This window comes from Aulonocara sp. 'chitande type north' Nkhata Bay, linkage group LG19 (assembly GCF_057382095.1).
Source record: "Aulonocara sp. 'chitande type north' Nkhata Bay isolate Kocher_YH1m ecotype deep benthic linkage group LG19, A_spYH_male_GT1.1, whole genome shotgun sequence".
NCBI classification, from domain to species: domain Eukaryota; kingdom Metazoa; phylum Chordata; class Actinopteri; order Cichliformes; family Cichlidae; genus Aulonocara; species Aulonocara sp. 'chitande type north' Nkhata Bay.
This window is the reverse complement of record NC_141362.1, coordinates 8,185,459-8,199,871: the sequence shown is the minus strand read 5'-3', so window position 1 is coordinate 8,199,871 and position 14,413 is coordinate 8,185,459. Positions and strand designations below refer to the sequence as shown.

Sequence of the window (14,413 nt, the reverse complement as noted above, 5' to 3'; positions counted from 1 at the left end):
ATAAAAGGCAAAAGAAAATATCTCAGTGAAATGAAGTATTTTATTATACTTTGCATAGTTTGCTCATGGATACACCATATTATAAATAAAAAAAAAACTGTAAGACTCATTATCTATAATTCTTGGATCCTCGTAATTTTTGCCAGGAGAAACCGAGACAAATGATCACATTACATATTGGATATGACTTCTTAAAATTGCTGCTTTGGTAACAAAGAACAATTTAACATAATAGTAATTCAATAACTAATGTGTAAACTGTGTAAAGTCCAGGCAAAAATTCAGGGAGGCTGTAAAAACATTAACTAATAAATATTTAAGACTAAAGAACTATCACAGTATCAGCTACAAGGACAAACTCCCAACACCCTGTGGCTGTGTTTACATGCAATACTTTTAATACAAAAAATTATAAACATAATATTTTTTGTTCAAATGAACTTTTTGTACAGAATATCCAAGATGTGTGTCTGAAGGATGCATGCTTACAGGAATGAGCAGGAGGAGGAGGGTCCGGTGACTCAAATGCTCCATTTCTATTGCACATGTTGTTATTCTACATTTACATGTCATCAGTGACACACATGCTAATAAAACATAATCTCACAGCTCCATTAACACATGTTTTAATTCACGTGTGAACTTATCAGCAGCTATGAGGAGCCGATTTGATGCGAGTCGGCTTCTGGTGTGAACAAGAGCTTCAGTTCCTGAAGCCTCGCTAACTGACATCATAAAAAAATAAAACATAAAACGACAAAATGCACCAGACATCGACAAAGAGGGTTTTTTAAACAGCACCCGAGTGATTCTTTTTTCTTCAACCAGCCAACACAGTGAGAACTTCATAATAGCAGCAGAGGAATGATGAAGGTAAACAGAGGTGATCATAAAGGGTTAAATACAGTTGAGTCTCATCTTCCACTCGTCACAGTGAACAGGAAAGCTGGGAACACGCGCACGTTCACACACATCACATCACTTTTTTTAAGTTTAAAGGTCAGTATTTTCCTATTTGAACTTTATTAGTCTGATGTGTCTTCCTGTGAGTGAAACAGAATCATTAAATACATGAAGACACACACATCTAGCACAGACTTGGTAAGATCTACAAGACAGACAAAACTGACTTTTCTACAGAGACTGAGAAATGACACATTGCAAGATAGACACAACTGAGAAAATATTGTGTAGAACAATGAAAGCAATGATGGCAGCAGGTTTACAGTCTGATTTTTGCATGAACAAATATTATAGGGTCAGTTTTCCCAACAGTGTGAAAATGACTTTTTTCTTTATCTGGTTAAAAACTGTTTATGATCAGATTATATCTGAAGTCTGGATGTAATTCAAAATTATAAAACTAACTTTGTGCAAAAATGTTTAAAAAGGTTTTGGGGTGCATATGCAGTGCCCACTATGATATACTGGTCTAATATTCTGGTTGAATAGGCATAAAAAATAGTCATAAAAGAGAAGAGAAGCGAGCGTCAGTGTTGACATTAACTCGTCCACCAATTTGGATGTGTGATGATCACAGTGATAATGTAGGATCAAGTAAATAAAGCCCCAGTCACACAAGCCAGTCAAATGGCCTGTGATCATTTGGCAACCACTGACTCTGAGGGAAGTGAGTATACCCCAACCAGTTTCTTGAAGTTGATAGTAGTTGCTGGGACGTAGACAAGGAGCTTCTAAATGCCATAGGTACCAGTTCAACCAACTGGTGAAAAACTCTCTGTCATTGCTTTGGTTGCTAGCATGTTGCTGCTGTCCTAGTTTGACTGGAAGTGACAGAGTTGACTACAAACACTTCCCAGCCACTCTCCGAACTTTAGTGAAACTGCAAAAAGTCCAACACAAGCTAGAAATAAAGATTCGTCACCTTCAAAGTAAAAGTTGCAACTTGTGAAACATGCTTGCCTCCAGTGGTGAGGCACGGCTTCTCCATTTCCACTTTGCGTAACATTTTTACAAATTGTACAAATTTTTACAAATTGTAAAAATGTACTAGTTCTCAGCTAGATGAGTATTTGCAGACAACCACGAAAAACTACAAGCAATGTGCTAGCAACCAAAGCAATCACTAGGATGATTTTGGTCCTGCACATATTTTGCAACCATTTTCACCCAGCGAGAGCCAACCCATTGGGGAACACACATTTCCCATGCAAACACTTGTTGTGTCATCTTCAATATGGTGAACAACTCTTGAGCAATGAATTCATGTCAGAGCCTCGACACTGAGCTAACCAGTTGCTTATTAGCTTAGTGTATTTATTTAGTTAAGGTAAATTAAACATATCTGCAGGTTAACCTACTTTTGTCTTTATGCTAACTATGCTAAACAGTTACTTGTTAGCTTAGCTTAGCTTAGCTTAATGTTAAGTTAACAAGCTTCTGGTGGTAGTAGTAGCTTCATATTTAGCATACAACCATAAGAGTGGTATCAAGAGAGAAAATCTTCATCAAATGTTAAATTTTTTTTAAAATCTGAACCCATTCTTGAATCTTATTTTGCTTGGTGAAAGGTGAGAACATTACTTATAGACGCAAGTATGACTAAAAGATATTATCTATCACAGCAGCAACCTCTAACCAGAGGTGTGGTCGAAAGACAAGGTGAACTGTAAGAAAAATTTCAAAATATTAAATAATTGGTGCTGATGATAACATAAACTGGAGATCCATGTGGACAACTTTTTTTTTCTCCCCACAGTTTACAGTTTGATGTTGACATCTGTTCCTTATCGAGGCCTTGAAGTTTCCACTTAACCTTTCTCTAATTTCCCAGACTTTTGACAGATGCTTTCTAAGCATCCCGCTCTCTGTCTGAGCTCATCTGATGGCCAATATGGCATCATAAGATTTGCCCGTGCGGCAGACCTGAATGTTCTTGAAGCCGGTCTTGTTGAACATGTGTGTGTACTCGGACGGTGGGCGCTCCCTGCCCTTCGTCTGCACCAGCATGTTGAGGGAGAAAAGCTGAGTCATGATGGGCCCTCGTCTGTTCTCAAACAGCATCGCTTCTACCAGCAGGACGCCGCCGCCTGGCAGGAGGACAAACAAAGATACTGAAAGCAGTTTTTGTTTCAAATAGAAACAAAAACTGCTATAAGTATAATAATCAAATGAAAAATTGAGAAAATATAGCAACAATGTGTACTCTACTGAGTGAAATAAGTGTTTGATCCCCTCGAAACACATGATTTAGTACTTGGTGGAGTAAACTAGTGTTGGCCAGCAGGTTTGTGAACATCTTACAGTGCAGCAGATAAAATACAGGTCAAATCATTAACAAATGGAAACAATTACTAAAACTGTTATTTATGCTGTGCTCCAGATACCACGGAAGTCGGAACTTGGGAGTGTCGGCAGTAAAGTTGCAAAAACGAAGAAAAATGGGATTTGTTTTCATTATTACCAAGGTCGAGCTATTCACGTGTCACAAGAAAAACAATGTAATACTTGTTTTCTGTGCTTAAAAACACTGCTGCAGGGCATTCAAAGATAGAGCCTGATGAGTGGGCTGAGTTACAAATACACAACAATGGCAGTACAGATGACAAGTTTTTCAGTTTTACTACTGTTTACATCACAGCCACCATCTATGGCTGTGATTGTGATTACCTCAGGATTGGTGGGGTTGCTCTGACTCTGAGTTGAGGAGACGTTCCAGATGAAAATTCCAACTGGGAGCTCAGAAATGTCAACTTCAAACTTGATCGCTCAATAATATACTCATATTATTCTTACTCTTTTGATGAAGCTCATTAGCAATATGAAATGTAATAACAGTGGCTATTTTCAAGCTGGCCACTAACTCTGGTAAGAAAATGTCTCATTTTGACACAAACTGAACATAACTTGTCCGCTTTTGAAGCTGTTACTTCTCTACTTTCCCAGACTTGACAGATCTCACATTCAGTGGTTTGTCGCTAAAACAACAAACCCCCACATGTACCTGGTGTACTGACCTGGTGCACACATGTCATAGATCTTCTTCAGCAGCGTCAGGCACTTCTCTTCAGGCCAGTCATGAATGATTCTGGCCAGAACGTACAAGTCTGCAGTGGGGATTTCACAAGTGAAGAAATCTCCTGCACGTAGAGGGCGCAGCATTAATAAAGACGTATTTACCAGTTTATTGGTTACAGTGAAGAAAAAAATGCTTTTTTCCTAACTAATCTCATAGGGGACCTATTATATCTACTTCCATGCTTCTATGCATGATTCAGATTTCAAAATAACCAAAACAAGATGTTTAAGCTCCTTTCCTCCTCTTTTTTAACCCAGCTTTTTTCTGATTGGCTGCACCTTGCAAACAGGAGGTTTTGAACATTTTTCTATGCCCTTTCTAGGGAAGTACTTTCTATCTAACATTCACACACATTCATACTCAGACGCAAGCATTGGAGAGCAACCTGGGGTTAGTAGCAGAGGATCATGAACCTACCAGCCTTCTGATTAGTAGGTGACATACAGCCACCCCCATGTATGTTTTTTCTTAAACATTTAAGGCGTTTTAAATCATCCATAGCAGACTTACCGGACTGAAATACAATAGCATCATTCTCCTGAGAGAAATGCTTCTGAGCCACTTCCACGACCTGCTGGAGATCAAACACTGTGACGGTGGATGAGGGATACGCCTTTGCCATCTCGCGGGCCAAAGCACCAGTGCAACCTAGCAATCGTTCATAAACAGCGATCAACATTTATCAGAGGGAACAATCCTTCAAAATGTTCATTTTTGGTATACATGAATTTGAGGTATCTACACCAATCAGGTATAACGTTACGAGCACTGACAGGTGAAGTGAATAACACTGATTATCTCCTTTTCATGGCACCTATTTGGGCGAGATATATCTGGGACCAAGTGGACATTTGTCCTCAAAGTTGATGTGTTAGAAGCAGGAAAAATGGGTGAGTTTAAGGAGATGAACGAGTCTGACGAGGACCAAATTGTGATAGCTAGACGACTGGGTCAGAGCATCTCCAAAACTGCAGCTCTTGTGGGGTGTTCCCAGTCTGCAAAGGTCGGTATCTGTCAAAAGTGGTCGAACGAAGGAGCAGTGGTGAGCCAGCGACAGGATGATGAGTCACCAAGAGACACTGATGCATGTGGGGGAGTGAAGGCTGGATAATGTGCCCTGCCACAAAGCAAAAATGGTTCAAGGAGCACAACAACGAGACTGAGATGTTAACTTGTCTCCGGTTTCCCCAGAGCTCAATCCAATTGAGCATGTATGGGATGTACTGGACAAACAGCCCCGATTCATGGAGGCCCCACCTCGCAACTTAAACGACTTAAAGGTGGACATAATGTTATGTCTGATAGGTGTGTGTATATCTATTTGCCTTCTTGGGAAGAATAATAGCCCCTCTCAGATGTCAGAGCATCCCTGACAGCCTCTTACCTCCAAGATCTACTACGTTCTGGAAGCCGGAGAGATTGAACGCTGTCACAACGTCATGTCCATCCAGAACCCATGACGAGTTCATGAGACCCATGAATTTCAGCATGTCCTCTTCTGATCTGTGCGGTACAGTTTAGGTTCATATACTGAATCCTAACAAGCTCAAAGCCACACTTGAAGCAGCGGGATCAACACCAACCTGTAAATGGCTTGGAAGACCTCCTCTGCTGGAAGGCCGAATGTCTTTTCATTCTGATTCTTCCCCTCCCTGCATGATGACAGAGGATAAGGAACAATTCTTTGTGCTCATGAAAACAACACAAAGCGAAAGAGAATGGTTGCTTTACATCTGCAAACATTTCTAAAAGCCCTGTTAAATCAGCTCGTTTTGTGTGGTATTTTAGCCTGATGTGGTCCCATGTGAATACACAGACCTGACAGCATCCACCAAGTTGTTCCACAGTGGGTAGATGGTTTGGGATTGGTAGACGATCATGTCATGGAGAGATTTGGCGCTGCCTTTGGCCAGATAAAGATTTGCCACGTCGGTGCTGCTGTACAAAGCTGTTTTAATAGAAGAGAAAGAGCAATAAATTAAAATGAAAGCCTTAAAGAGCAGCTAAATGTAACTGTTACACAATTACATACAATTTAATTATACCATTTTTTAATTATAATATTATTACCTGATGTAGCTTAAATTTGACATGTTGGCTTTTTGGAATGATCACACTGGAGATCATTTTCATGCCCAGGGAGAAACCATCATATTTTTGTAGTTTCCTTCTCTCTGTACATCAAAAACTACTTTCGGTCACCACAGCGGGTAGCTCTACAGATTTCCACCCCTTGTGCCCTTCCTGACACAACCCCGAGGGGTTTGCATCTCCTCCCAGAAACAAATCAGGGATCTTTTGCTTGCTACACTATACCCGCCTCCTCCTATTCCTCACCTGTTCCATCTGTCTTCTCAACCTCCAGGATCTCAATGCCCACCAGCGTGTCCAGCAGCCTCTCCATCCCATCCAAGCTGGTGCCCAGCTCCTGAGCAACATGCTGGGCACTCAAAGGCTCCTGGGACCTGAGCAGCAGGTCAAATACTCCAAGCTCACAGGCTGAAAATATCACCTGCGGAAAGACCTGTCAAGTTAACAACTTTGCACTGGTAGGCAGACTTTTAGTTAAAAAACTATGACTATAGGCAGATCCACCACCTCAGTCCAGTTTGTAATATTTCAACAGTTCCTGCATATAGTGGAGAAAATCTGAATCGACACACATTAAATCAGACTGACACTTCCCGAAGATAAACCGTGAAATGTTTACCTTGGACACTCTGAAGCCGTTAAAATACTCCAGAAGTTTGAACGGGTAATCCAGCTCACTCTGGGACATATGCTCTGCCATTACTGCGCTCCTGGTGGGGAAACATACCGACACAACGCCCTCACAGCCGGAGGAAAAACTCGCGCTTAACGTGGACAAACATTCTCCACGGGATCACCACTTACCGTCCGGAAAGCAGCCAGAAGGATCCGAGTCTGGTGAAGGTTGGTTTTAGAGGGTGTAAGTGCAGCACGGTTAGCTTGGGTTTTAGATAAAACAGCCAAAATGTCGGCGGTGTGTGATGGAGCTGCTGCTGGGAAATGTTCGGCAGAGAATCAGCTAAGATACATCCGTGATCCGTGATCTTGCTGAAAGCATTAGGAGAAACCCGCTTTGGCTTTACACAACGGCGACAGTGCATGAGCCACAACAGCCAACACCAAACTCACACTCACTCACACACGTTGTGATGAAGTTCCCGAATCAATCAGCGGCGGAGGGAGGCGCAGTTGAGTAGTTGATATCAGAGATTTACGCTCCACGTGAATGAATAAATGCAGCTCTGAAATATGGATTAATGTTTATTATTGGTGTTACATGTACCAAAAATGTTCCAGTGTCTCTGGATATGACAGCGAACCCGGGAGAAATTACTTAGCAAGCACAAATAATATTTACTCATTCTTTGTGGCTATGAAGGACAAGAGGGGGGACAAAGTGTTACCTTGTTACAACCAGGCTGTCACAAAAACACAACACTTGTTCCGATTTCTTGTCTTGAACCTATGAAAACTCACTAATTGTCGAGCTGTCGAATTCTTTGACCTGTAAATTTGCAATTTTGTACATTTATATACAACATAATACAACGTCATACAATATAAACAATTTTAATGTTACATATTCTGTATATATTACCACTGTGACAGTGTTGCAACTACTTGCACCTTAAATTCTTACTACACCCACACATAAGCTACATAAGCACTTGTTTACTTTATTATTTTCTGTGCTCAGAGTTAAGTCTATTCTTTATTTTAGTTATTTGTTTATTTAATGTGAAGGGAACCTGCAGAGTAAGAATTTAATTGCTCTGCGTATCCACTTGTGTTTTGTGGTGTATATGACAATAAACTTCTTGAATGTTGAATAAAAAATTCAGTTTGACAGGTTTTTGGTAAAAACAAGGTGATTCCAAAAGAGCTATCAGCTGTAACCTTGGCATGTCTCAGCATGACGTGCAATGTGTCCTTAAGAAATAAATTAAAATAAAGAAGTGGAGGAGAAAAGACGTGGCAGACCTAAAAATGATCTTTGACAAACGGACAGTATCTTAAAGTCTGTAAGAAACTGGAAAAATCATGATACGTGCATCTGGACCGTTAGATGATCAATCAGCTGCTTGCTAAAGACAATCAGAAATATTCTCTATGGAGGGGTTAATGTCAGGAAGGCGTTTTTAGAGAAGGGAAATAGGAAGAAAAGGCTGAAATAGGGAAATTATACAAGAAGTGGAGTAAAAATCACTAAAAACACTCATTCATGGACTGGCCTCCCCAGAGCCTGGACCTCAACATTATTGAAGCAGTGTGGGATCAGCTTGATAGAGATCAGAACGATATGCATCCAACATCCAAAGAAAAGCTTTGAAAGTCCTTCAAAAAGCCTGGAGAATTATTCCTGACTATTCCTATTCGTGCTTAATGAAATCACAAGACAGCTTGTCTAAGAGATTTCAGCCTCTGTTGAAGAAAAAAGGTCCTCATGCAAAACAGACTTTCAAAGCTCATTAGAACTGTACAAACTGTTTTTCCTTCCATACAGGATCCAAAGGATGTTTCAAAACTTTTGCTCAGTACTGCAAATGTTTGCATACACAAGACTATTAATCCAGTATGTTTATATATGCGTAGATTTCCAGTATGTGCAGAGGGTGCAGCAATGGGAGGCCGAATTTCAGCTTTTGCAAAGATTTGCATGTTATAAATGTTGATGCTAATGTACCAGCGAGCTACGGTATCCAAATATTAGTGTTGTTGACCCAAGTCATGTTTCAGTTTTATGCAAACACGTTTTAACTACTTAGGATATCTTATGTATGGGTTGTCTTACGCAAGCAAATCAAACCTGTCCTGATGAGGCTGAGTGATTCATTCAAATCCTATGAAGTAAAAAAATATTCTGTTATTTGCTCATTATTAACATCACCCTAAGTATTTCCTTCAACATATAGATTTTTTAAAATTATTGCAGTATCAAACAGTAAGTTTAGTTCCTAGTTAAACACAAAGGTTTTTACTTTACTAGAGGCAGCTTCACATTTTGTGAAACTCTTAGCACTTTTTTTTTTCTTCTTAGTTATATTACAGAACTTCTAATTACTGCATGCATGTGCCACCCAGCATGACTGTTCCCCCACCATCGCTGTCAGAAGAAAGCAAACAGGACTGATGGAAAGACGGTGATAAAACACGGGAAAACTGTGTTCCTGCTAGCGATCCAATCACGCATCTCAAATAAATTCCAGACATCTTCAATTATTAACCAAATTGATTTATTATGCATGAACAAATCCCTTCCTGCTTCTGTCACGCAGACACGCACACACACACGCCCAACATTTAAATACATGTGGTGGGAATTCAGCATAGCTCACTTTGTTGTTGCACATGCTTTAATAAAATGATAGATATATTTACAGGATAAGCAACGGCTCTGAAAAACATTTTCTGCAATAACAGCTCCCGGTCCCACCCTGCAGCACACTGCAACGCTCCTTGTATTTTGTTTTCCCCCCCTTTGGAAATTCATCCACATTTAAAAAGAAGTTTAGAACGCAAAGAAGGAAATACAAAAAAACAAACAAAAAAAAAACAAACAATGGAGGGGGGGTTTGGCCAATACGACATAGCATTATACGTATATGGAGTTCATCAACTACATAAATATGGCAGTAACACTGAGTAATTCATACGGACTATTTACAAAGTTTGTGAAGTGGGGAAATATTACAGTCTGTGCATGGACGACTGATAGAACATATGCCTTCTTAAAAGTCTGGGGGACCGAGTCTAGGAAAAGCCTACACCTCCATCCTTCTGCTTGCCTCCTCTGTTAGACCGGTCAGGACTGACACAACAAACAAAATAAGGCACAATTAATACTTGGACCATTTTCAGGGGAATCTACAGACTTGCAGCTGGCTTGTGAGGCATGTAAACAATTGAGTCGATTGATTAGGACTGCCCTGTCATCTTCCCTTTGTATTCCCGATCACTGATTCAGTCCATCTGATGTGATTCAAAACAAGTTTCATATGGCGAGGACCTCTGACCCCTCCACCCCCTCCCATCCAAAATAAAAAGGAAACAAAAAAAAAAGAGAAAACAAAACAAAAATTTGCCCTCCCGCCCTGCCCTCCCTCTATGCTACTCAACAAATACAATCACATGGTGACAAACAAAGAAAACTAGTAGTGCATACACTACAAACAACAGGAAAATGCGACGCCCTGCCAATTGCCTTTGGTTAGGCCACAGCACTGCCCTCTGAACAAGGGGAGACAATGACTTAAACACAAAAAACAAAAGAAAAAAAATAAATCAAATGATTGATTGATAAGCTGTCCGAAGCTGAAGCAGTTTCAGTTGCAATGTGACTAAACCAAAGATAAAAAGAGAGAGAAATCCGCTTCCCCATCCCAGTCCACTGATCATCTCAGACCAATGTGTTTCTCTGACTACCTCGGACCAGCCTCCACCCGTGCCCTGCGGCGACCATGACGACCACACTTTCCCCCTCCCCCAGACAAATGATTAAAATATTTTAGGGTTTTTGTTTCAGATACATCTAATGTCACGAGGCCTCTCGCCGCCCCCAGATGTGTTTGCTGTCGATAAAAAAAAGCTCCTCGAAGGTTTTTGCGGTCAATCGCTTTCTGTTGGTGGTGATCTCTGTGGGATGGAGAGAAGAGGGAGGTCTGGGTGTTTACACTTGAATTCTGCCCTTCCAGAGCAGCCATGTCACCGGGCAGAATCAGGAGTGAAGATTTTGGCCAGTGGGGCAGGAGAAGGGAGTGGCAGATAGGCCAATAGGGCAGGAGGAAATGGAGGAAGTGGTCTAGGGGGGCCTGGGGGGGCCCTGTCACAGCTGTTTGGGGCTCCTGGCTTTGGTCGGAGTGATGGAACCTCTCAGTCGTGTTTCAGGTGGTCCTTGATGTCCTCCTCGTCTGTGTACTCTGACGGCTCGTCGCCCGGCTTCAGTAACCTTCCGACGTAGTCATACTTTTCTGGAAGAAAGTGCAGAACAGATTTAAAGCTCAAACAAAGGGCTGAGTGATCAATAAAATCACCTGACAGACGGCTAACCTACAAGTAACCGGACAATGGAAAAATTGTTTGGCTGGGTTTCCAAGTAAAATGTCAGACAGCTGGTCAGGGTACATTCAATTGCCTTACGTGGTCAATACATTTTGGAGATAAGGGATTGCATGTCTGATAAAGATTTGGCTTTGATTTGCTTCGCTAATTTTCTCTGGATTTATAAATGACTGTAGGGCAGAAACAGAAATCTGGACCTGCATGTCTGCTGGCTGCCCTAAAAGCCACACACACAAAAAGTGACCGTTGAACCCCCGAGGCTGAATCAGCAGACTGGTTTTGGCTGGTAAAAACAAGACATCTGACCCATGTGTGACACAATCAGCAACAGTCCAAAAATCAAAGATGCTCAGTTTTTAGGCTTAGTTTGGGAAGGCTTAAGTGTTTGAGGCTGGAACCAAAATTATTACATTATAATTTGTTTTATGTCAGTAAATTAATCAACTCGTGATTTAAGCTCCCAAACCTCTCTCAATACTTAAGCGAATACATTTGCCCTCGATGTCAAGATACAACTTTGGGCTGGAACAGCGCTGAGCGTAAATGACATGCTGTCATCCTCTTATAAGAGTCAATCAACTGCAGTTTGGGATTCACCAACTCAGCCAAAGCTGCTCAGTCCTGCTTTAAAGTGTTATTTAAGCAAGCAGAAGCCCGGCAGTACTTCAGACGAGTTCCAGTCCAAAATTAGACACTAATACAGTAGATCTGAGGTAAATCACACGAGGAAAGTTTTAAAATGACAGACTGTAACAGGATCCAACACTGTGCTGCATGTACAGCGAGCACAGAATAATCCTTGGATTATGACATGTCAGAAAATGAAGGCCTTTGTTTCCTTCCAGTTTCAGTGCTTCCTGTTGTTAACTGCTCTGCTGAAGATGTGGTGGCGGGAGATATTTTCAGGGTTTTTTATGTTTTTTTGCATGTCTCTTTCAAGTTCACTCCAAAGTTTCTTTCAACTCCAGACAACCAACAAACATTCAGAGCTGAAATGACTTCAAGTCTATGGATAATCAATGAATAACAATAGTATAAATAATTTTGTAGCTTCAAATCCTTCAACACCTCCCTTTCTTAAAAAAGATTTTAATTAACTGCAGGTTTTTAACTACAGACTGCAAATAGTCCATAGTGAAAATAACTGCTGATATAATTTGACAGTGTGCTACTTCTGATCTTTATATCACACACAGTAATTTGTCTGTTTCCAGAGTAAATGAGACACTTTATGGCATCACCGTAGGTGTACGGCAAAAAGCAAAAAAATGCCCATATGGCATAAACAGCAGGTCACTTCATTAGCAGATTAATGAGTTATGAAAAGAGCTCTTAGCTACAGCTGCTTCTTCATATTTTCTACAAGAAGGGGCAAACTGAAGCTGCTGATCCATTTGGTCCACTGATGGTTTTTCCACCACTGACTCACCTTTAAAAGCCTAATAAGTCACTAACGAGTATTTAGTGAGGGTCTACTTACATAATGACTGCAAGTAGTGTTTCCCCCCCCCAAAATGACAGGCCTGAGGGTCCAGTCGAGGAAAAACAAACAAAGCAAAAAAAAAAAAAACTTGCTTTTTTGGACAGTGAAGTAAACTTGAAATCAATACAAACAGAAGATTAAAACTCAGTCAGTGCTGTCTAGCTATTTGGATCCTCACTTAATATGATGGGTGCTGTTGTGAAATCTGAGCAAAATCAATACGAGCGTATTTTCTCTTCATAAGCGTACCCATAAATTGCATCTCCCACTCTCTAACACTCTCCATCTGTACAGCACTGAGATCTGACAAGTCGTCGTACTCGTCCCTCAGGATGTCTTTCTCCAGGCAGAAGGTGGCCAGGCCTCTCGAAGCATCCCGGCCAGCGAAAATGCCATAAGGACCATCTGAGAAACAAACAACAGCAAGAATGAGTAAGAGTTAAAGTACTTTCATATCTCCTTTAACTAATCAAATAACCAACAAAGTGTTTGCACTCCACTGTGTGTGCAGCGCAAAAGCATCACATGGTTTTACTGAGAATAAGGGAAAGTATACAGATGAAGTTGGAGTAAAGCAACAAGTTAACCTTTTATGATTAACTCAGACTTGCATCTTGTGACGATAGCAGCTGCTTCACATTAAACGTTTTCAAGAACAGTAAATACGCATGAACGTGTTCATTAAGCTGCTAAATAAATACATTAAAAATAGTTTGTTTTTAAAATCATCCACATTGTAGATGCTGAATGAGCACTACTGATGTTTTTAATAGAGTCTGGAGATAGATTAGTATGATCATATTGTAATCTGAAACTCAATATCAGCAACCTAAGGAGTACATTTCCTGAGTTGCACAAGAGTTTAACTGGGGCTGCAACACTCTGTCAATTAAACAGTTACTCAAGCAGAAATTTAATCATGTCAACAGGCACTTTTCAAGCAGAAATGCCAAACATTCACTCGTTCACACCACTCAAAAGGAATGAGTCCTTCAAACTCTTCTGATTAGAAAGAAAAATCAATCATGCAAATCTTCAGAGATGCAATGAATAGGCAGTTGTTAGAAAAAGAACAAATTTTTTTGTCCTGTAGAAATGTCACAGAAATGACAGGTCTCTGTTGTCACCTATGACAATTTGTTACTCTAAACCAGACCTGCAACAAAACTCACCACATTATTAGCACTGAGGGCTTTAGTCAAACAAACATTGTAATCTAATCAGATCACATCCAGTATTTTCCTGCCTTTGTTACAGCCCAGTCTTGTAACATCTGCCAGCAAGATTAATTTTTATAAGGACATGTGTTACACTAAGGGACTTCTGCTTCTGATATCTGACTTTATTATCACTCGAAAGGGACCAGTGATATACAGTCTCATAAAACTCCTGAAGTTTTTCTCCACGTTTTGAATCCTTCATCATCTTCCAAGAGGACAATCATCTGACTTGCATGTGAAAACTCTGCAGGCTCATATAACGGTGCAACCCAACACAGATCAATGCTCACTCTGACACTGCTTAAGAGTTTATGAAGCAGAGCTAATCAACTCAAAGATAAGGAGTACTCTTTACCTTTCACAACCAACCACGAGAATTAGAGATAAAACTCCAGCGTGCACTTCACACGAAACTTCAGTGTGCAACGTAGACATTTACTAAATTTGAATCATGCTGTTTTTTTTTCATGTTGACTTGATGTGTAACAAAAAAGAAACGCTCACTGGACCACATTAGTGCCAGAATAAGGCCTGAAAGACAGAGCAACAGCTGTGAGTGACAGCTACAACTGCAGGGATACA

At 40.5% G+C, this 14,413-nt stretch overlaps 2 protein-coding genes across 2 annotated transcripts in view; both read right to left on the bottom strand.

The window, feature by feature from the left end:
- Positions 1 to 20: 20 nt before the first annotated feature.
- Positions 21 to 7,253, bottom strand: asmt2 (acetylserotonin O-methyltransferase 2). Its single transcript, XM_086275202.1, has 9 exons — positions 6,935 to 7,253; positions 6,750 to 6,840; positions 6,377 to 6,551; positions 5,858 to 5,987; positions 5,623 to 5,691; positions 5,424 to 5,542; positions 4,550 to 4,687; positions 3,978 to 4,100; positions 21 to 3,050 (listed from the first exon to the last, which is right to left on the bottom strand). The coding sequence occupies exons 1-9, from the start codon at positions 7,168 to 7,170 to the stop codon at positions 2,839 to 2,841; spliced, it is 1,293 nt and encodes a 430-aa protein (XP_086131328.1). The 5' UTR covers positions 7,171 to 7,253; the 3' UTR covers positions 21 to 2,838.
- Positions 7,254 to 9,286: 2,033 nt separating this feature from the next.
- pgrmc2 (progesterone receptor membrane component 2) overlaps positions 9,287 to 14,413 on the bottom strand; it is a 6,671-nt gene continuing 1,544 nt past the window's right edge. The window contains exons 2-3 of the mRNA XM_086275103.1: positions 12,861 to 13,016; positions 9,287 to 11,037 (exon numbers count right to left, since the gene is read on the bottom strand). Coding sequence (XP_086131229.1) covers positions 10,940 to 11,037; positions 12,861 to 13,016 — 254 coding nt within the window. The 3' untranslated portion in view covers positions 9,287 to 10,939. The remainder of the gene's footprint in view (positions 11,038 to 12,860; positions 13,017 to 14,413) is intronic.